The sequence below is a fragment of the Centruroides vittatus genome, unplaced genomic scaffold (genome assembly GCF_030686945.1).
Source record: "Centruroides vittatus isolate TY-2023 unplaced genomic scaffold, ASM3068694v2 scaffold_769, whole genome shotgun sequence".
Lineage (NCBI taxonomy): Eukaryota > Metazoa > Arthropoda > Arachnida > Scorpiones > Buthidae > Centruroides > Centruroides vittatus.
Window position 1 is genome coordinate 5,862,683 of NW_027122717.1, and position 21,218 is coordinate 5,883,900.

The following is a 21,218-nucleotide window of genomic DNA, read 5'->3' on the forward strand; positions in this document are numbered from 1 at the left end:
TTAAGGCGTTTCTGAAGTATTTGAATCTCCGTTTGATTCACAATTTGTTCGATTTGTGGCACTATTAAGTGTTGCGCAACTTGCAGTCGAATGGTTGTTTGCATTTGGAAGTGCGAGGTCAAGATGAATCCAGGCAAATAGCAGGTACAGTACATGTACATGCATTCGAGAAATGAATTATCCCAGTATTGTTTATTTTATGAGTGGTAGATACAAAAGGGGATTTTTGATGTCTCGTGGGACATCTGATAGTTAGTGTGAGAAGATTTAGAATGGAATAAATCCATGATCCTTGTTGATCGATCTTTTTAAAAATCGGCATGTATTGGGTGACTATTGGACGAGTGCAGAGGTCTTTGATTTTTTTCTCATCGCCGCTGAATAGCGCATATTTACAACTTTGTTGAGGAAATCGTTGGATTGGAACATGCAATGAACAAATAGAGAACTGGTCTAATTTGCATATGATCAGTTCGTGACGTTGTAATAACATATAGGATTGTCTATCCATAGATAGGGCGATTGTAGGATATTACGTTTGAAATTGGATAAATGTTGTTAGGTCAGGTATGTATGTTGGAAATTTGATAATTTCATACATATTAAAGTATCCACTAAGGATGATTAATGGAATCTTGGCAAAGATTCTCAATTTGTTAGTAAAGCTACGGCAATAGTGGTAATCTACTAGTAGTGTTTAAATAGCGTATCTGTTTTGATAGGTTCGATCATTGCGTAACCTTCCGGCAATTGGAGTTGGATATCTCGGAGGGTGCGTAACATGGTTTCCCGAGAGATAAAATAGGTGCTTAATTGGCCATGTTCCAAAACATCAATCGCTTCTCGTAACTCCACTAGTTGGAAGTGGAATTCTTGGATAGAAAATTCGACTATTCGAAAAATTATTTCAAAGGCGAGATCATAACGATATAGGTTCATTAATTCTCCAAATGATTCTTGTCGTTCGAAGAGCACATAGATTTGATGTCGATTGGCTTTACTTATATTTAAAGTATCATTTAATAGAGTAGTCTGTGAGCGCAACAAATGAATGATTCCTTCGTTTCGTTGGCGAACTTTCGAAATTTCGTCATTTAAGGTCTGAATACCTTCGGAAGTGGCGGTTCCGAAGAGGAATTTGAGGATTTTTTCCTCCAGCGTCTACTAAGCCTCGTCGTTTTTACTGAGATGGGCGCAAAGTGATTAGGGCTGTAAGCTCTTGGTATTCCTTATTCCTTATGATAATTAAGGAAGGAAGTTGAGAGTAGTTCGAAGCCTTTTGTTGGGAGATTCCGTTGAGTCTGAGAGTCTCCGTCGTTCGGAGGAGTATGTTCTCGTTGCCAAATCAGGGTCTCTAAATAAATAAGAGATTCCGAGATAAATTGGATCTGGCGCTCTAGGTATTCGAAGGTGGGGTCAGTAACTAGGGTCCGATGGCTTGCGATCATTAGAAAATTACCCTGGTGAATCAAAATGACTCCTTTCGTGAATTCTTTTGGTTCCGAGGAAGGTTTCATCGTCTTAAGACGGATACTTAGAAATTTGACGCAAATTGGAGATAGGTTATATTGGGATCGTCAATGAGGTAGGTCGGGTTCAAGGTTCGTCTTCCGGGGTTTAAGATTTCCTTTCCCTGAAATAGGGAAATACGGTTATTAATGTAGAAGTCCCTCGATTTCTGTTGTAAAATTGGGTTATTGAAGGAATGGATTGGAACCTCTTTTATATTACCTTTTTCTTGCGGAGTTAATTCGCGTCCCTCACTTCTATTCGCGTAATACGGTATAAATCAAAAAGGATGGCGCCTAGGAATAAATGGCGGCTAACCTATGCGTGCGTACGACGTCGCGGGTTAAATGAGGACAAGTACACTTATGTTGGGTACTAGCTATATTTATTAGGAGAATAAATGATGATAAAGGTTACATTGGGTATATTTATATAATCGGTATATGAATATATAGAGTAATATATACATAAAATTTGTAGGGTGTCTTTCCTTACGCTTGAAAGTCCATGAGCGAGGGGAGTGGTGGTTAGGTCGTGGATGTGTGAGATCGGAAGCGTCCTCGTGGAGGCTGCGACTGAAAGATGGGAGTCCGGGATGCATGTGGGAAAAATAGCGGCTTGCTGTTGATAATATTCTCTGCTGAGTCGATTCTCTTCCCGAAAAGATTCTTCTAATGAAGGCGGGCACTCATGTCCTTCAGGCAGAATAAGAGTTACCGGCGTAGCCCCTCTTTGCCGTTGTATCCGAGCAAAGTTGAAGGCGGTTTCTAATGAGACGGCATTAACTTCTTCTCGAGGCGGTGACGGGAAGGTAGAAACAGGTTCCATCATTCATCAGAATCTGTCATTTTCTGTAAGATGAGAGGAGGATTTAGGCGAAGAAATCTCAAGGAAGAATTTAAAGTTTTGGTGAGCACTAAAAAAATATTCAATGTCGGCGGATAACTCTAGAGGAAGAGGAGGAATGCCGGGGATAGGGGCTTCCCACACGGGAATATGGGAAGATTTCCATTGAAGGGAATTTAGTCTCCGTTTAAACGTGATCGTATGGGAGAAAGTAGGGGAATCGGGCCAGCTTTGGGATTCGCATAGTAAATAAATTTTAATGCAAAAAGAGGGATTTTCCTGATGTCGTTTAGTGACGACAAGGAGAAATTGGCGTTCATAACAGGTTAATACTGTAGCCCAAATCAAAAGGCGTTGTTCACTGGCTGGGACACCTAAAAATATTAAATGGGACTGTTGATGGACGGGTACTTGCGGTTGGGCTCTTTGTAAATGGGATATGATGTTGACTCTTCCTCCTTTTCACATGCAATTGATATCGGAAAGGGGGCAAGCCACCGGCCGGTAAGGGCAATCATTTTCATGAGTCTCTCTCTCTACTTCCCTTAACAAGGCGGTGCATCCATATTGGTTGTTGCCACAATGAAGTAATAATGTTGCCGCTATTTGCTCCACCACAAGGCTCCGTTTCTATCCGAGAGGCTCTCTACATGTGTGACACGTGAAGATTCTCGGCCTGCACTGAGAACAAACAATGTGGCCATCGGTACACTGATATACCGGCGGCTGAACTATATTATAGCAAATCGGGCAGCTTACTAATGCAGCCAACGCGGAGTCTTGCTCGGGGGCGGCAATGATTTCTGAAAGGGAAAAAGAATATGTGAGAAGACGGAGAAAAGCATTATTTAATTTAATTTGACAATTAATGTACAAGAGCTATATTTATATGCGTGAGTTAAATTTGATTTTTCTTCTTTTTTTATAACAAAACAAATGTTTATTAAAGTCAAAAAATTTAGCTACAGTTCTAACTCTCAATTACGCGTAGGGGGAGCCCAAGAGAGATTTTACATAAATCATTTTCATACCTCTTAAAAATCTCTGAGGAAACTTTTGACGTGATTCCGGAATAAGGTACTTGATATCCACAAGCCACTAGGTCAAATTTTTGCGACTGCGATAAACAATTAATTCGCGGCTCGTCCACAACATGCTCGACTGGCAGATCGAAAGGAGATTCCCCTGGGGGGAAAGACGCGGTTTTTACAGATTCGTCGTGGGAACTAAGTCACGAGATCGTTGTCAGGACGGAAGAAAATGATGAATTCGGATGTTAAGTATAAATTTTATGATGTTACAGCGTGAGACCGGTTGCTTTAATAGAAAGAATTATAAAATTTCCCACGAATTCTGTTGTTCGCTTTCCAAAATCGTAAGAATAATTAATTTGGAAAAACTAGATAAAATTCCGAATTTCACATAAACCTCCGATGAACTGCGCAAAAAGGCGGGAAAACATCCCTTTTTATGAGGAACGGACGGCTTTAGTAGACGGCCAAGTAACGTGTGCAAAAGCTGCATCTGAGTCAGACAAGAGTCGGCCGTCTAAGGGAAGTTCAACTTCCTATTTCTTTCAGAAACGAAAGCATTGTACATCCGTTGATAAAATTTTGTTGTAGTTAAAAATATTATTTATAATTAAATTTAAAATAATAATTTCACAAATTAACCCTAAATCTCGATCCTAACGTGAGATCTTCACATATAGTATATTTTATAATTGGTTACTATAAGTTAAAATTTATACTTTTATATATTTTGAAAGCAGTAAATGTTAATATTACTTAATTAATATATCAAACTATAGTGTATAAAGTTTAATTTCTTCAAAGCTGCAGCTTACATTGTATATATAAGAAATAATGTTTATTCAAAATTCTTGTTAAAAATTACATTTAAAAAGTGTAACATGCATATACTAATCTCCATATTTATATTCAAAGCTATCATTTTTATTTATACATATGCGAATGAAACTTATTTCAGAAACAATGTTCATGCTATAGGTACTTACTTTAAATTTTAACAAAAAACCAATTATATTAATAAATAGTTAAGGTAATTATTTTTAAGCAATACAACAACATAGTTTATTAACATTAAAAAGCTACTTACATTTTCTGCAGATACAGCATTTTTCTTAAAACACTGGCTCTAGCGTATCTCGTAATTCATTACATATATAGATGGTTTCGGAAGACGATAAAGTTATTTAAACTGTGTATCATTCAACCGAAAAGCATCAGCTCGAACATTAAACTGAGATTCGCGACGTCAAATTCTAATTTCCTTTCTCTCCAATTCTTCGTGAAGTAAAATTATTCTTATACCGAAAGACGCCATGTTGTTTTCCCTTTCGTTACGTTCCTAATGGCAGCTCAAGAATGGCCGATAACATGAGCTTAGTTATCGCACGTGACTATCGGCACCGGAAACAAAACGTACGACTCGGAATAGCATTTTCACAAATGATTAAACGCGAATCACGTGGTACCGATAGGAACTGGTTTTTATCGTATTCGTTAGCTTAACGATATTACTCAAAATACGTCCCCTGGATAGAATCATTGGAAGCATTATACGATATTTTGGTGTGTAGCCGCGTGAGGTGGGTTCTCTGTAAAGCTCATGCGCGAATGCGTATAATCTGGTTGCTTTACATCATGGGTCACCAAACTACCACCCGCGGGCTAAATCTGGCTCGCGAGGTCAGTTCATCCGGCCCGCTGCCGCACTGTGCCAATGGAAATATCATACATAGATTGTAGATGAACTTACTATGTAGAAAAAACTAAAATAAAAGTAAGTAAAAATGCCGAAATTGGTCCAATTTGATTTATATATTTAACAGTAATATAATCTTTAAAAAAATCAGTGAAACGAAAATTTCGGCGACTTTTTGCGACTTTTGATATGAGAACATTTTTTGTGTATGTATCTGCAATGAAGTTCCTAAGAAAAGCGATTACGAGCTCGCTGCAGCGATCGTGTTTGTGTGCTGGTAAATAAATATATTAGTGTTCTTTATTTTCTGAACAAAACTTTATTGAACAAAATGATTACGTGGTCCGTGCTTGTCATTCTGTCGGTTATCTGGTCCGCTGTGAAAAAGTTTGGTGTCCCCTGCTTTACACCATTCAAGTATTTTTGGCCATGAAAGCTGTCGCGTAATCGACAATACAACGCTTCCATTGGAAAGATGTATGTACGAATTTATTTTCGAATCTACAATAGCAATCTTATCCCTTTTTTCAAATGTAATACAGTAATTTGTAATAAGATACATATTATCTTATTACAAATTAACGGTTATAAAAAATATTAATTTTAATTAATTCAAAGTATGTTAAAATAAAAAAATAATCGCACAATATGTATATATATTTTAGAAAATAAAAAGGAAGCGGTGCTTCCACAGCTTTCATGAACAGCACGTTACTGGTCAAAACCATTCCTTTATCGTACGAGTTGACTATTAAACGAATTCCACTCAGATCATTCTGCAGCTGGTTTTAATTTCATTCGTCGATAAAACTTTGTATTCATGCAATTTGCATCGTGGGATATAGACTTCAGGGAAACAAAAGTTATTTTACATTTGCGTCACTACGCAAAAATACAGCGCTTCAAGTATAAAAACCTGTATGCCACTAAAGCAAAATGTTATTTTACACTTTATTATATACGTATTATTTAATACGCGAGCCACTTGCATCGATTACATAGAAGCGTACGATCTCTTAATCAATTGTTGCACACGTCATTTCAATAAGAATATTGGCTTTATACTGTGAAGATCCTAAAATCGCGTCGAAATCGTGATTATTTACAAAATCGCTATGTTGGGGAATTTCGGAAGTTCAACCGGATCGAGAACACGTGTCGGGCAGTAAACTCGACCGAAGTGAAGCACTTGTGTTACAGTGGCGTGCCGTGACATTTGATGTAAGAGAAGCTGTGTTTCCGTAAGAAGCCGACATACAGGGGCAATCAATTAATTGCGCGTCAGGGCCCGTTCGTCAGTGGCATAGCGTAGTGGGGGCGGCAGCGGTGGCCAGCGCCGGGCCGCACTTTTAGGGGGTCGGCATTTTTTCACAATAAATAATAATGATATCTTGTAAAAATTTGAACCATTTCATTTCATATTTTTGTCACACCTACGATTCGGACCGATTGAAATGAGCACGGAATTTTTCATTACTTATTCTGTGACGAAAATGGGGAATCTCCTTTGTTTAAATGAATGTATAATAATGACATCTTGCTCATTGTAGCGACTGACAACCTCGTCTGTACTGACTTGTATGGATTCTCCGTATTTGATTTAAGGGGTCCGAAATTTTAAGGGGGCGGCTGACACCCACGCTACGCCACTGCCGTTCGTATTCGTTTGTTCGATAAGCCAGTAAAAACCGTATACTTCTTTAAATGTATTTTTAATAGATTATCTGACGTACTTAATAAATAACAGAGGTAATTGTATTGAACTTTCTTATTAGATTCAATAAATTCCCTATGCCCTCTAAGTGCCAATTCTTGCTTTGAGAAAAAACATATAACATCTATTAATTTAGATATATTTATTAATCGTAATTATCTTGTTATAATTTTCAATATTTATTTTATATTGTCTACCAATGTTAAATTTTATTCTATTTTGATTTTTAAATTGCTTTAATTTTACGAAAGAATCGTCATTCGTCATAAATTTCATCGTCAAAATGTCGAAATTTTTTTGTTGACGTATTTATATTTAATTTAGGCATTGGTCTTTCTCTTTTAATAACGTTTTCTTTTTCATTATATGGTCTTGAGCCAAAACTTTTTTAAAATAAATTTTTGAATCACTAGCCACGATATAAGAACTAAAATTAAAATTATAAAAAAAACTTACTTGGTGAAACAAAATATGTGACGAATATACATACCTAATACAAAAAATTCTTCATTTGTATGAATATACTTTTAACGAAACTTATAATTAAATATAACTTTGTAAAGAAACGTACATAAAAATAACAAAATATTCTTTACTTTTTAAATCTTAAAACAATCCACTTAGTGAAATAGCTATCTTCGAGTGGCTAATGAATGGAATCAGAGACGGTTCTGGTAGGTGTGTGCATGCCAAATCCCGAGGTGCCAATACCGGTGAATGCGAAATGCCTCTTTTGTCGCTTCACTAGTATATATCAAAGGACGCGACAGGGCTGTTGTAATTTTTAAACGTTTATCACCATAGCTGTAAAAATCTAACTATGTTAAACTTAATAGTCATTTGATTTTTAACTAATTCGTTTTAATACCAGGTGTACGCAGAAATCAGTTCCCCACTGTACTGAGCAAGTGATTGGTTCGGTTAAGCTTTTGTTTAAGTAAAATTCTGGCTCTTTCGGCAGGGTTTTACTTATGTCCCCATTCCCTAATCTCTTAATTATTTAACTACTTCTCAGTAGAAATAAATCGAAACCAGTTACTTTGTACTTGAATATCTGTAGTTTTGGAAAAACATTGGAAAGACAAATTTTTATGATAACGGATATATAAATCGTAAATTTAAGGAAAATACATTCTAGAGCTTTTTTTGGTACCATTGTACGTTTCATTCATTAAATTTGGTTGTAAATAATGCTGCCAAAGTAACAGTTAATTTTTTAACACTGTACTAGAATTGTACACGTTTTTTCTGCATTCCTTTACAGATGGGACGTACTATAATCGTAATATCACCGGTTTAACATTAAAATCCGGAAGTATTATAAAATGGGAGAGCAGAATAAACGCAAAATAAATATATCAAATATTTTAATGGATTTTTTTTTTAACTCCTGTCAACTATACAGAACTATTATAAAAACATGCCAGTAAACTCCTATTGGTTGGGTTAAGTTATAAATCTAGTCTAGGGTGGGCAACCTTTTTTATAACATGGGCCAGAATAAATTTTACGTTTTTTCCGCGGGCCGTAGTAGTTAATTGACGCCTTCTTGTGACTTGTAATTTTTTTAGTCTGCAAATATGAAACAAATGAATAAAAAGTTAATTACTACATTTATCTCTCTTATCGTTTTCGAAAATTACAAAGAATTGGAAAAATAAGTATTACTTAGTTGTTTTTCCAATTTAATAATCTATTAAAGATCTCGCGGGCCTAATAGAAACTTTTAGCGAGCCGTAGGTGGCCCGCGGGCAGGGGGTTGCCCGCCGTTGATCTAGTCTACTTATGATTCATACAACCGGGCGTGGGCGGTTGAATATCTAGCAGGCAGCCGGCTAACAGACCAGAACCGGTCCGGGATATAAAATTGGATGCTTTATGCGTATATTGCTTATACCAGCTAACCCGGGTGAGGTTGGTGCGCTGTAAACTGCATGTGCCAACGCCTATATAATCTGGCTGATTGGAAACTGACCCGGTTTCGACATTCCTTCCGCTACTGAATTATTCGAATATACGATATCAATCTTATCGTTTTTTTTCACATGTAGTATAGAAATTTGTAAAAGATACATAATGCAGTTATAATAAAATATTAATTTTAATTAATTCAAAGTACTGTACGTTAAAATATGAATATTTATATTTTATAAAATACAAGGGAAGGTCATTGGAAGGTGGAAGCAGCGCTTCCATTGCTTCCAATGACTGCACGCCACTGTTGTGTTAAAACAAACGCGACACGGTGATGGGGGGAAAACGTCCAACAAGTGAGAGAGGGGCTGTGTCAGGCTGCTGGTACACAAGAGTCGGGATGTATACAATCAAAGAAGGAGAAGAGAGACTTATGGTCCAAGACACCTGTTAGATCGCGTGAGCCCGGGACCGTTTCGGAAGAGGGGATGACACAGAACATCTGGACGATCGGTCTAGTCAAATGTCCAAGAGAAGGGGGGCTAACGGTATAAATTAAGAGTGTAGCTGTCAACGTTCGGGCGCCATTCGCGGCCGGACTTGGTTTTCGTCGTGCTTGAAAACAAAACAATGACCAATCGGGAAAAGGGAAGAGGAACCCAAGACCAATCAAGAGAAGAAAAGTTGAGGGAAAATCGTATAAAAACCCCAAAACCAAAGTTGAAGGGGTAGAAGCGAGAAGAAGACAGAGCTTTCCATTGACAAGTGTTCGTCGAAACTCCAATCATTCGCCCACTCCCCTCGCCGATGTCCGCCACCGATTTTACGGACTTGTACCTCTCTATTGTTCCGGGGCTTCGCCGACTTCTTCCGCATCCAACATCCGACCGTCGTCATCCGGAGCTCCACGATTGTAGACGATCTAGATCGCATCGTGTGTTGTTCTATTGTAAGTCCACTTTAATGTTAAAATAAACGGTTATTGTTAAAATAAACGGTTAATGTTAAAATAAACGGTTATTGTAAGACACTTGTCATCTTTGCCTCTGCCGCCAGCACTCACATACGATTAGTCCCTAGGCTTTTCCTGACGTGTGATTAACTTATTGCCCCTAAATGTCGGTAAGTTACAATACTGACATGCAGGATAGAACAGTTAAAGCTCAAGCACATCAGTTTCTTCGTTAATTTGCATAATATTACATCGGTGTAATTGTTTTGAAGCGCCATTTTTTCTGCTAGAGATAAGAATTCGAACTAATTTTTGTTTTCCGGAAATCTATACTCTCGTGGCGTTAAAAGCATATATTTTCTGTTTTATCGACATACATGAATAAAAACCGAAACCACCGGGTTTCGGGTACAATCGATTTAATTAGATCCATTTTATGCAAGTAAGATTATTGAAGTAAAAATTGGCCACCTATGATTAACTTGTTTTTAATAACATGTAACTATGTATTGGTATAAGTTAATGCATTATGCACACTTTTTTATTTTCGTTCTACCATATTAATAGTGCTTTATTTAGCCTAAATGTAATCCAGTAAATTAATTAAATTCAAATATTATTCCGAAAACCACATTGAAGTCCTACAAATGTAAAGTAAGAATTATGTTATTACGTAATTTTGGTTTCATATAGGTGATATGATTTTAACGTTCTGTCTAAACCACCTTAACACCCGCAGATAGGGAAGGACAAGAATGTCCATCGTCATAAAGAACAAAAACGTTTAAAATACTCATATGTGTCTACTAACTCCAGACATCAGTTAAAACCCAAATGTGCGGCCTCGGGATACACATGTCCGAATTTTGAAAAGTTAGTACCGTCACGACATCCTCCATGTTAAATATCCATCGTAAAATTAAAAATAAAAAGTTATGGTAGAGATCGATGTAAATTAAGAACATCCGAAGTAGGGTTTCTCATTTTCCGGTCGTTTGCTTGTCCCGGGATTCCGGGAAAAAGTGAACTGGTTCCCGAGATCCCGGAATATAATTACTTATTTTTAAGGTATAAAATAAATCTTAAAATCGAATGATAGCATAATTTTTCACTTTTATGTAACTTAATACGTCCCGCAACCTCCAAAATAATAATATTAATAATGCTGTTTAAAAATATCTATAAAAATTACTTTTGAAATACGTAGAAATTTCACAAATAGAAAAATTTATTAAACTTTGTTGAAAATTGCTTACAATAAATATGCCTTTGAATTGAGTCGAAAATTTAAAGAAAAAAGTAAACCTAGATCAAACTTCTAACTTAGAAGATAATTTTTGTTTTTTAAATAAAACATAATACAAAATATTATTGTAAATTTTCATAATAAGATTTTAAAAAGCAAAGATGGTCAATACTCCCATCACTCAATTTGATTCTTATTTTAGTAATGAAAAGTTTTGCTACCGAGCAGTGGCGTAGCGTGGATGTCAGCCGCCCGGGGCGGAGTAAAATTTCGCCGCCCCCTTATTTAGGTGTAAGTAATGAAAAATTCCGTACTCATTTCAATCGGTCCAAATCGTAGGTGCAACAAAAATATGAAATGAAATGGTTCAAATTTTTACAAGATATTATTATTATTTATTGTGAAATTTTGCCGCGCCCTAAAAGTGCCGCCCGGGGCGGACCGTTCCTGCCGCCCCCCCACTACGCTACGCCACTGCTACCGAGAGTGTTATTTCCGATTTAATTGATGTGAGTGGAATCGGGTTTAATGCATTTAAGAAAAGACAGATGTTATGTGGTTTTTTATTTTTTTCTAACCTGTAGCCTGGAAGATTTCTAGTTTTCGTTTTCGAGATTGTAGTACTTCTTTTGCTCTCTAGTATTCTTGATTTGTCTTCCTCGGATACTTTAATAGCGGCATCGAGCGCGATAATTCGGAAGTTCGTTTGACTTTAATAATCGGATTTATGAAGAAAAACTTCATACTTGCAGACTTCATACTTGCAGACTTCGTACTCGTTTCTATCCTTGCCCAATTTGCCCAACCTGGCATAATGCAGTTACTGAAGTTACTGGGCATGGTTAAAAATTAAGACAGCGTAAGCGCAATTATTCCAGATATTACAGGTTCTGACAAGTAAAAAATTTTCAGTTTTGTCACAAATAGGCTACATATTGATTTTTAACAATCTGTGACATGCTATAACAAGTAAAACTTTAAAAAACTAATAAGCGGGCTTAAAATTAATAAATACAAATGTATTCTGACAGTTTATAAGTTAATTATACTTTATATTTGCAAAATTTTCTGAACTTTAACACAAAATTTAAAAAAAGTGAATTTTTAAGAAATTTGCAGGATTTCTCGGGATGAGAAGAATTTTCCGGGATATTTCCAGGGTTAAAAATCAGCTGGTGTGAGGTTAGGCGATTGGGTGGAAATGTCACGACATTCAAGCGGTCAACACTCACGTGGGAGTGGAAAGACTCACTGAGGCAGGGGTTAATGTTACCCTAGGTTTAAAAAACGAGCGTCCCTACTGTTTCCTCGCTTCTGTATGCTGGAGTCAGAGACGAGCCGTCATTTTGTATAGGCCTACCTAGGATAACATTAATCGTCAAACTTTATAAAATTAAATATTTGACATCTCACATAGGTATGTATTTTATCATCTGACTAGATCGTGTTGTAATATCTTACGACAATATTAGAATTTAAAATCACCTAAAAAACTAACAAATATTTAATGTTTGGAAAAGTAATTTATTTCCATAAGCATTTATGTGAGAGTTTTTTATTTCATGAAAAACCCGTACTTTTAGTGATTGATGCAAAAATTATCGCAGTTTCTTTATTACATTTTTATGCTGAAGACGATTAAAATGTATAACCTTGATTTTAAGATATTAACTTCATTCGTTATATAAAATCATATTATAATTAACGGCCCGGAAAGTATAGATTTTTCTGTATTCATGGTTTTGGTGATCCGTTAATTATATAACGGCCCGGAAAGTATAGATTTTTCTGTATTCATGGTTTGTATTTGATTTAAGATTTTCCTTGATAAAATATGATAAATATTTCTTTCCGCTGCATTTCCAAATGAAAATGAGCAACAATAAATAATTGCTTTCTACTTCGATGATAAAATATGTACTGTACTTTCTTCACTGATATTTGTATGATGAAGAAAGATAAAACCGTTAATTTACCTTGCTATAAGCCATTAAGATATGCTGGACTTTAGGTTTTATAACGTTAAGTTCTTACATGTCGTTACACAAAATCTGTTTTAAAATTTATTTAGAAGCTTCTTTGATTTCCATTTATATACTATTTCAATAGATACACCAGCTGCGGGTGTTGTTAACACATTTAACATTTCCACGAAGAGCAATAATATAAATTATGCTTCCATATATTTATGTATCTAAAACATTTCCGATTCATCTTCACAATAGCATTACTTGATGTTAGTGTTTTTATATTGTTTTGTCTTAATTTAAGAAATTAAGTTAAAGGACAGATTAAAACAATTTAAAGTTAAATTTTACATTAGATTTTATTCCTCTTTAATGTAGATTTAGGGGGAAAATGAAAACATTATTAAAATAACAGTTTATAACAAAAATATTAAACCGTTTTGAAAATAAGTTCTGAGAAAATAAATTTGGTCTTCCTGGAAATGTTAAGTGTGTTGACAACACGCTGCAGCTGGTGTTTCCATGTGAAATAGTATATAAATGGAAATGGAACAAGCGACTGCACGGATTTTTAAACAGATTTACTGTAAGTCAACGTTACAAAACCTAAAGTTTGGCGGATTATAACAAGGTAAGTTCTCTGTTCATCTTTATTCACCATAAAAATATGAATAAAATACAGAGGCGCTCGCAGACTATACAAAAGGGGGCACAAGCTATAAAAAAGCATTATACATTAAGTAAGAAGCTTCAAACCGCGAAATCAGCGCTTTCACAAGATGGCACTGGTTGAAATCGAGAGCTAACTTCGCCTCGAAAACAAGGAATCTTCCGTTTTTGAAGGCCAAGTTTTGGTCAACATACGACAATGCATGGAACAATTGACAAATATTGTTCATTAGTCTTTTTTATATTTGCAAAATAGATAGAATAATAAATTCTGTTGGAATTTGGAGCCCCATTGGGGGTTAGGTAAAGAGACGTGTGCCTGAAGTGTTCCAATGTACGGACACCCCTGAGAAAGAGCATATTTTATCATCCAATTAGAAAGCAATTATTTGCTTTTACTCATTTTCATTTGCAAATGCAGCGCATAGAAACATTTACTTTTAATAATATTAGTTTTTATCAAGATAAATCTTAAATCAAATACAAATCTTAATACAGTAAAATGTTTACTTTCCGGTTGTTAATTAAGATTTATAAGATAATAAGATTTTATATATGTTACAGCAAAAACCCCGTTTTTAGTGAAAACGCGTTTTAACTAGTTGAAACTAGTTTTTACTGGATGTCATTGTTAAAACTAGAATTTACTGCTAGTCAAAAATGAATTTGAGTTAAAACTAGTTTTAACTAGACAAAACGGGTTTTAACAAAATGGCTTAGTAAAAACTGTTTCGACCAAGGTCATTCAGCTAACACGTTTCTATAGTGTATGATGAATATTGTATCGCTTTAACCCTTTTCCCCCGACATCTTGTTTACGTTTATTTTGCGATCCCTCCTAAGGCAATATAGGTCAGTCAGGCAATATTATTTTAAAAGTTCACCAAAAATCAAATTATCATTATATCTATATGAAAAAATCACTCGCATTTATTAATATCTTTAGTTTTAAATACGATATTTTTCAATACATTTTATTAGAAAAATTTATAAGAAAAAAAATATATATATATCAGAACTGACACATAAAGTTGATAATTTGTAACATTTTGTGAAAATTAACATTGTTTAGTTACATAGTTGCTTCCTCACACTGAGCCAGAAAGACGTAGAATATTGTTTTGTACAATTCGATATAACACTTATGCATGTATGTTTATTCGTTGTGAAATTATCGCACATTATATCAAACATTTGTTTGAAATCAAAATTTTATACTGCTATCAACTAATATAATGAATTATTATACTTTATTCACTTCATATCGAACGAGATTATATCTGTTGTTAATGAATTTTACAAAAATCGATATTTACCAAAGTAACGATGAATCGGTACCCTCGAAGTTTCGCTTAAAAAGCCAGGGTACCGATCGATCGGTGCCTTCAAAAACAAAGGGTTAATTAATGTTAATAACACAAATGTGTGACCAATATTTTCAATAAATATCGTATTAAATAATACAAATGTTTTAATCCCAATCATCATTTTATTTATTTCCCCCAAACATATTTATGTAGCTAAAATTACAGTAGAGCATCGCTTATCCGACCCTCGATTAACCGACTTAGCGGTTAACCGACCGCGTTCTAGTCGGCAAATTCAAATGTCCGCTAGTGATGTGGCGCTACAATATTTGGTTATGTCTTGGCTACTTTAATATTATTTTTGTTAAATTTTTGCATGTTTTAGCTGGCAGCACTGGCTCGACCATGAAAGGAAGGCTAGTATTTAAACCAGGCCTAATACACTATACTAATAATGTATTTTTTCATACTTTTCGGTTATCCGACTTTTCAGTTATTCGACCAACCCCAGTCCCCAATTAAGTCAGATAATCGATGCTCTACTGTAGTTTTAACTGATGTTAAAAGTTAAAATGTTAATGTTTGATTTTAGTTTAATCTAAAATCAAAACATGTACAGCAGTAAATTCTAGTTTTAACTAGACAAAACAGGTTATAACAATGACATCCAGTAAGAACTAGTTTCAACTAGTTAAAACGCGTTTTCACTAAAATCGGGTTTTTACTGTAACATATATCAGATGATGTTTGTTATCAACTAACTTAATCTATTTTATAAAGCTCTTAAGCTAACCATATGTGAATTAATGAAATCCACGAACCCAAAAATGTAAAACTCCCCTTACAATATTTTGTAGGCGTGTGTGTCAGCATGTATTTTGCGTTATATCTCGGGACTGGATAAGCCAAAACATTTAAAATTTGGCATGATTATTTCTAACCATCGGGCATTCGTGCTAGAAAATTTTGATAGTCAAGAGGATCGATGGATGGGGAGATAGAAGAGGTCACGTGTCATCTTCAGTGAGGTCAAAACTAATGGAAATTTCACTACTTATTAGCATTTATACTTTCTTTAAAAAATCACTCCTACCCCAAATATAAGTCTTTTGCCTTCTAAGAAGATTTAATAACATAAAAATTGTTCTCAAAAAAATCTCGTAAATGATGGCCCTAGAATTGACTTTACAACAAGTACATAAATTTGGATCAATCATCAAAACTACGGGTTATTGGTGAAAAAACGATGTCTTACTTAAAAACACGACAAGTTGGTTAACTTCCCCGACAACATTTAAAATTGCGCGTGCTGCGTCATCTGATATGATATTTTATTATTAGAACATAGTTATATTTTTAATTATTATAAATTAGCAAAATATTTCATTTTTAGAGTAGTGATAAATTATATAAACAATTGTAAATGCCAATAACAAGTAAAATCGTCATTAAGTTCAACCCTACTCAAGATATGACACACGATTTCTCTTTATCTCTCCACGCCGTCGACCTTTAACCACCAAAATTTAATAGCCTCAATTCAGCTAACTAACAAACCTCCCTGCAAATATTGAATGTTTTTGACCAAAAGCACAACAGTTATTAAGCTTCAAACACGGTGAACAAAACCGTACTCTCTTCACGCACACATACACGCATACATATTAACATCCATACCTACAGAAAAAAATCCCCGAATTTTTTTGCATTTGAAAGTTTTGAATACAAAAATGTAAAATTGTGGGAGGGTTCATTTTTTAACCGATATCCATACTCTTCCTGTGTTATAACAGCCGCGAAAGTAATAAATGAATATAAAAATAAATTATTTTATTTAATACTTAAATATTTCTTACTTTTTCAGGTATTAATAAATTTCAGTTTTCCTGGTAATATATCAGAACACACTCCAGTGTCACGTGATATAATCTATACCTATATATATATATCTACCACACGAAATGAAAACATCAATGGATATGACACTGTTACTAATGTTATTCATATTTGCTATTGTTTTTTCTTCAATCAATTCTATTGGAATTCCGGATATTATTCCCGTAGATCCGAATGTTATTCCTATAGATCCGAATGTTATTCCTATAGATCCAAATGTTATTCCTATAGATCCAAATGTTATTTCTTTAGATCCAGTGAAAGGCCTTTCAAAGACTATGGATATATATTGTGGTAAGTGGTAATTACACATGATTAACTTTCCAGTGGCGCGTTATCCTGTGGGCAAAAAGGGCAATTACCTGCCCTACGGTATACATCCAACAGGGATTTCTAAAGCAGTTTTTTATAAGAAAACATCTTCAAAAAATTTCCTGAAAGTAAATATCTGAAGTCAACACCATGCAAGGGTCCCCGTAATTCAAATATGCCTGGAATCCATGAAGCTATAACGCACCACTGAAACTTTCTTTGCGTATTTTCATGTTTAACTCATTAATTATCCTTACAATCTTGTGTTTATGCTTATGGAAATCGAAATGAGATTTAACGACAATATATTTATTTTTTATGTTTCTAATTATTATTTTAATTAGGACTGAGTTGTACCGAAAAAAGAGACTTTCGATTTTGCTTGGTTGAAAATGGATTGCAAACTGTAAGCTTTTAAACATTTGCAAAAGTCTTATTGTAAAATAAATTTACTAAATAATACTTTTATTATTTTGTTTAATATTTAGGTTCTGGATTTCGCTAAAAACTGTGTTCAACGACTGCAGTTTTTTCCTACAACAGACGAGATAACTGAGTTCGTTTGCAAACTCACAGAGGCTTCTCCAGAAGTAATTCATTTGTATTTCTAAACGTTGTATTACTTATTATTTATTTTATTAATTGGTGATATTTCTATTAATAGGTGTTTGGCGAATTTCTCAAATGTCACAGTTCAGCTCAACAGACCTTCAGTATTAGCAATCCAAAGGTTTATCTGATTATCGCAGTAAGTTCAACGCGATTAAATTCATTTATATAACTTTATTGAATAATTATTACGTTAATTATTGTGTAATCACTTAAGCATTTGTAGCATTGTTAAATTAGTAAGGTAAAAATACGTGCCGCTCATTTGCAGTTTAATTTAATATTGTGATGTAAGATTCTAAGGTTGGTTTTGATGGATTATAGTGTATTATCACAATTTTGGAAAGGAACATGAAATATTTTCTTAACGCAGGCAAAGAGAAGGATTGGTTTTATTCTTATACGGGGCAACGCGACATATGGCCATCTGCCGAGGTGGAATACCTCCCAAAAGGACTTTCTACAAAAACGTGGCACCTACTTATGTTTTACTAACATGGAAAACATCCGAAATCTCCACGAAGCTGACTAGTTGGCCAGGCGCAAACCCACGACCCCCATCTACCAGTTTTCAGTGTTTTATCCACTCGACCACTTGTGGGCGCAAAGCGGAAAATCATCTATGTTATGGGCTGGTTTTTGCTATGGCGGCAGAACCAATAGTACAACTTATTCATTCATAAATAATAGAATGAATTAACATGACAATATGACTAATAAGATATGGCACAGAATCATTTACTTTTTTAGAGAGAAGGTATGTGGTCTATATTGGAAAATCCAAGAAGATTCTACTTTGCGCATTGCCGGATGTGAATTTGGGGGTTCTTATTGCATTTTCCATGGTGTATAGATTTCTGAGAAACAAATGTTACTTTAAATTCTCATCCCTAACAGAAAATAAGGAGCTTCACAACAAGTACAGTATATACTACAATATTATGTACTGTAAATTATTACAGAAAACAGTGTGACAGGACTGTAACGGTGCAAAGCTAAAAGCCAGTATTCAAATCGAAATAATTTGCGCGAAATTTGATCACGTCATTATAAGCTGACGTGTAAATTTAAGTGTAAAATACTGTAATATATTGCTTTACTGACTTATGGGTTTTGTTCTTGAGACGCGGGATTTTTTCCTAGCGACGCAATATTTAAAATAAATTTTGCTTTCCAGAAATGTATTGGCCATATTATAGATAGCACACACAGGCCTACAAAATTTCATCGACACGTGTCCAATAGAACCAGCTGCAGCGGTTTCGGAGTAGGATTAGTTTAACTGTAATCATCCTGTATAGTAAAAGATTTGTTTTCATTAGCTCTTTGAATACACGAAAGAATAAGAACTATTAAATACTGATAAAATTACCTGTACAATTTTGATTCTAACTGCACACTAATTTACTAATTGTAATTATTGTCATTAATACTTCCATATTTAAATTGTGTTTTATATAAATGTCTTACACTTAAAATAGTTCAAATTAATAATTACTTACACATAACGATTATTATATTGATACTATTCTAATACTAAAATGTTTTTTTTAGATAGCATCAATTAGTTTCACTAGAAATATTCTGACCTGAAGTTGTGTGTTGCGCCATGTGTTATGAGATTTTATTTTAAAATAATTTTTACATTATTACTTAATTCAGAAGGCAAAAAACTTATTTTTGAGGGTAGTATCCTATTTCTAAAAAAATTGTAAACGCTAATAACGATTAAACTTCCATCAAATCTAGCCACACTCGATATATGTTAATGACCTCCTCTATATAACGCCTTATCTAATGGTTTTTAACTACTAAAATTTAATAGCATCGAAGTCTCATGTATAGAAATAAACCTACCAAATCACAAAATATTTGGATTATGCAGTGTTGAGATATAATGCAAAATTTATACCGACATACGGATAGACAGCCAGCAGACATAAAAATAGACAGAATTTTCTTGGGAATATTTGTACATTTTTTGGATTTCTGGACAGTGGAAGCATGAAGAAATGCAACAAGAAAGCAATAAATAAATAAATTCGAGCGATCGCCATACTTTCCCTACGTTATATTAAATTAACATTGAAACATAAAAATTGAAAATTTTTTTTTTTCAATCTCTATTCAAGTTTTTATTTAAATTAAACAAATATTACCAGAAATCGTGAGTATTATTATTAATATAAATTAAAAATAACTGATAAGTTACCTTATGTACTGCACATTAATATAAAGTATAAATTAGTTTATATGAAAATGATTTTCATCTTAATTTCCTTTTTTTCTTTTTTTCAGAAATGCCTGGAGATTACAAAAACATGTTAAAGTAATTGGATTTTCTTCTCTTCGTTGACAATTTATTGAAGAATTACATTTAACTGATTTTTATAATTCTTATTTGATGTATAACAAATTGATATAATTATATCGATATACAAAATTGGTTGGTATTCAAATTTATATTTGTAATTTGTAGAATTCTTCTACTCAATTTCTGGATGATGCCTAATTTTTTGAAATAAATTCATTTTGTTCAGTCAATATGCTGAAATGGATGGTTTGTGCGTAATTATTAATTTCTTTTAATTAAAAACGTAAATTCTTTTAAAAACTTTGTAAATAGAAAATAAAAATTTTATTAAACAGTTGATTATTTTCAGTTATATTTAATTACAACACGAAGTGTTAAAATATTAAACGGTGCACGATCGTGGTATCGTTTAAATTATCTTTATTTATAACATATTTTACTGCATTATGTTTGCATTTAATGGTGTGTTATTGTTTGTCTTTCTAAATTAATAAATTGAACAACTTTTCGATCTGCAAATTTTTCAAACAGTAGCCAAATAAATAAATTACCAGCATTTTTTGTCTGTCTGGCCATCCTTATTCTAGAGAATACAGTTAGGAAACTAAAATTTTGATCACATATAAAAACCGTAGCGGTAGAAGGCACAGGTTAACTGTATAAGAACTTTCGATCCAAACCGAAAGTCATGTTAACTTGATTCAAATTTTCTTTCTCGAAGATTTCAGGTGTTCAGCACGACTCTATTGTTAAAGGAAAAGTATGATATACAGGTGCAAGGTACTACTAATTTGAGGTAGATAGCATATATTTTAAATTAAAAGAATTAAAAATTGCATCTTAGTATTGTGACGACGTCAGAATAAATAATTGCTCGTATTTATTACAATTAACGGAAACCAAAGGATCCGTTTTATTCATTCTTGTCGGATAATGATAATACTCATTCAAGGTAAAACAATGCTTTTACGAATGATTTGTTCATTAAGATCTTGTAAGCATCGCCAATAATAGAACCTTATTAAACATTTAAACTACTGATACTTAATCTTAAATCTACTGATCAATACTGATACTAAATGAAATGATACTCAAGACAATCATTGCCATGTGGAATCAGTTTTGGATTCAAAAGTGCTGCAAACAACAGAATTTATAAAATATAGGATATGTTTCCTTTGTTGAAATCAAGCAACTATCGTTGCTTTAGCAAAATTTACCATGAAGCTTTTTGAT

At 33.9% G+C, this 21,218-nt stretch overlaps 1 protein-coding gene and 1 long non-coding RNA gene across 2 annotated transcripts in view; both read left to right on the plus strand.

Annotated features, from left to right (window-relative positions):
- The window catches only part of LOC136989865 (uncharacterized), a 255,026-nt gene that overhangs the window by 192,505 nt on the left and 41,303 nt on the right, over nucleotides 1-21,218 (plus strand). The gene's annotated exons all lie outside the window — the stretch shown is intronic.
- Nucleotides 13,452-20,321, plus strand: LOC136989752 (uncharacterized). The gene is made up of 6 exons (XM_067288005.1): nucleotides 13,452-13,506; nucleotides 16,716-17,041; nucleotides 17,404-17,465; nucleotides 17,548-17,649; nucleotides 17,724-17,807; nucleotides 19,967-20,321. The coding sequence occupies exons 2-6, from the start codon at nucleotides 16,813-16,815 to the stop codon at nucleotides 19,994-19,996; spliced, it is 507 nt and encodes a 168-aa protein (XP_067144106.1). The 5' UTR covers nucleotides 13,452-13,506; nucleotides 16,716-16,812; the 3' UTR covers nucleotides 19,997-20,321.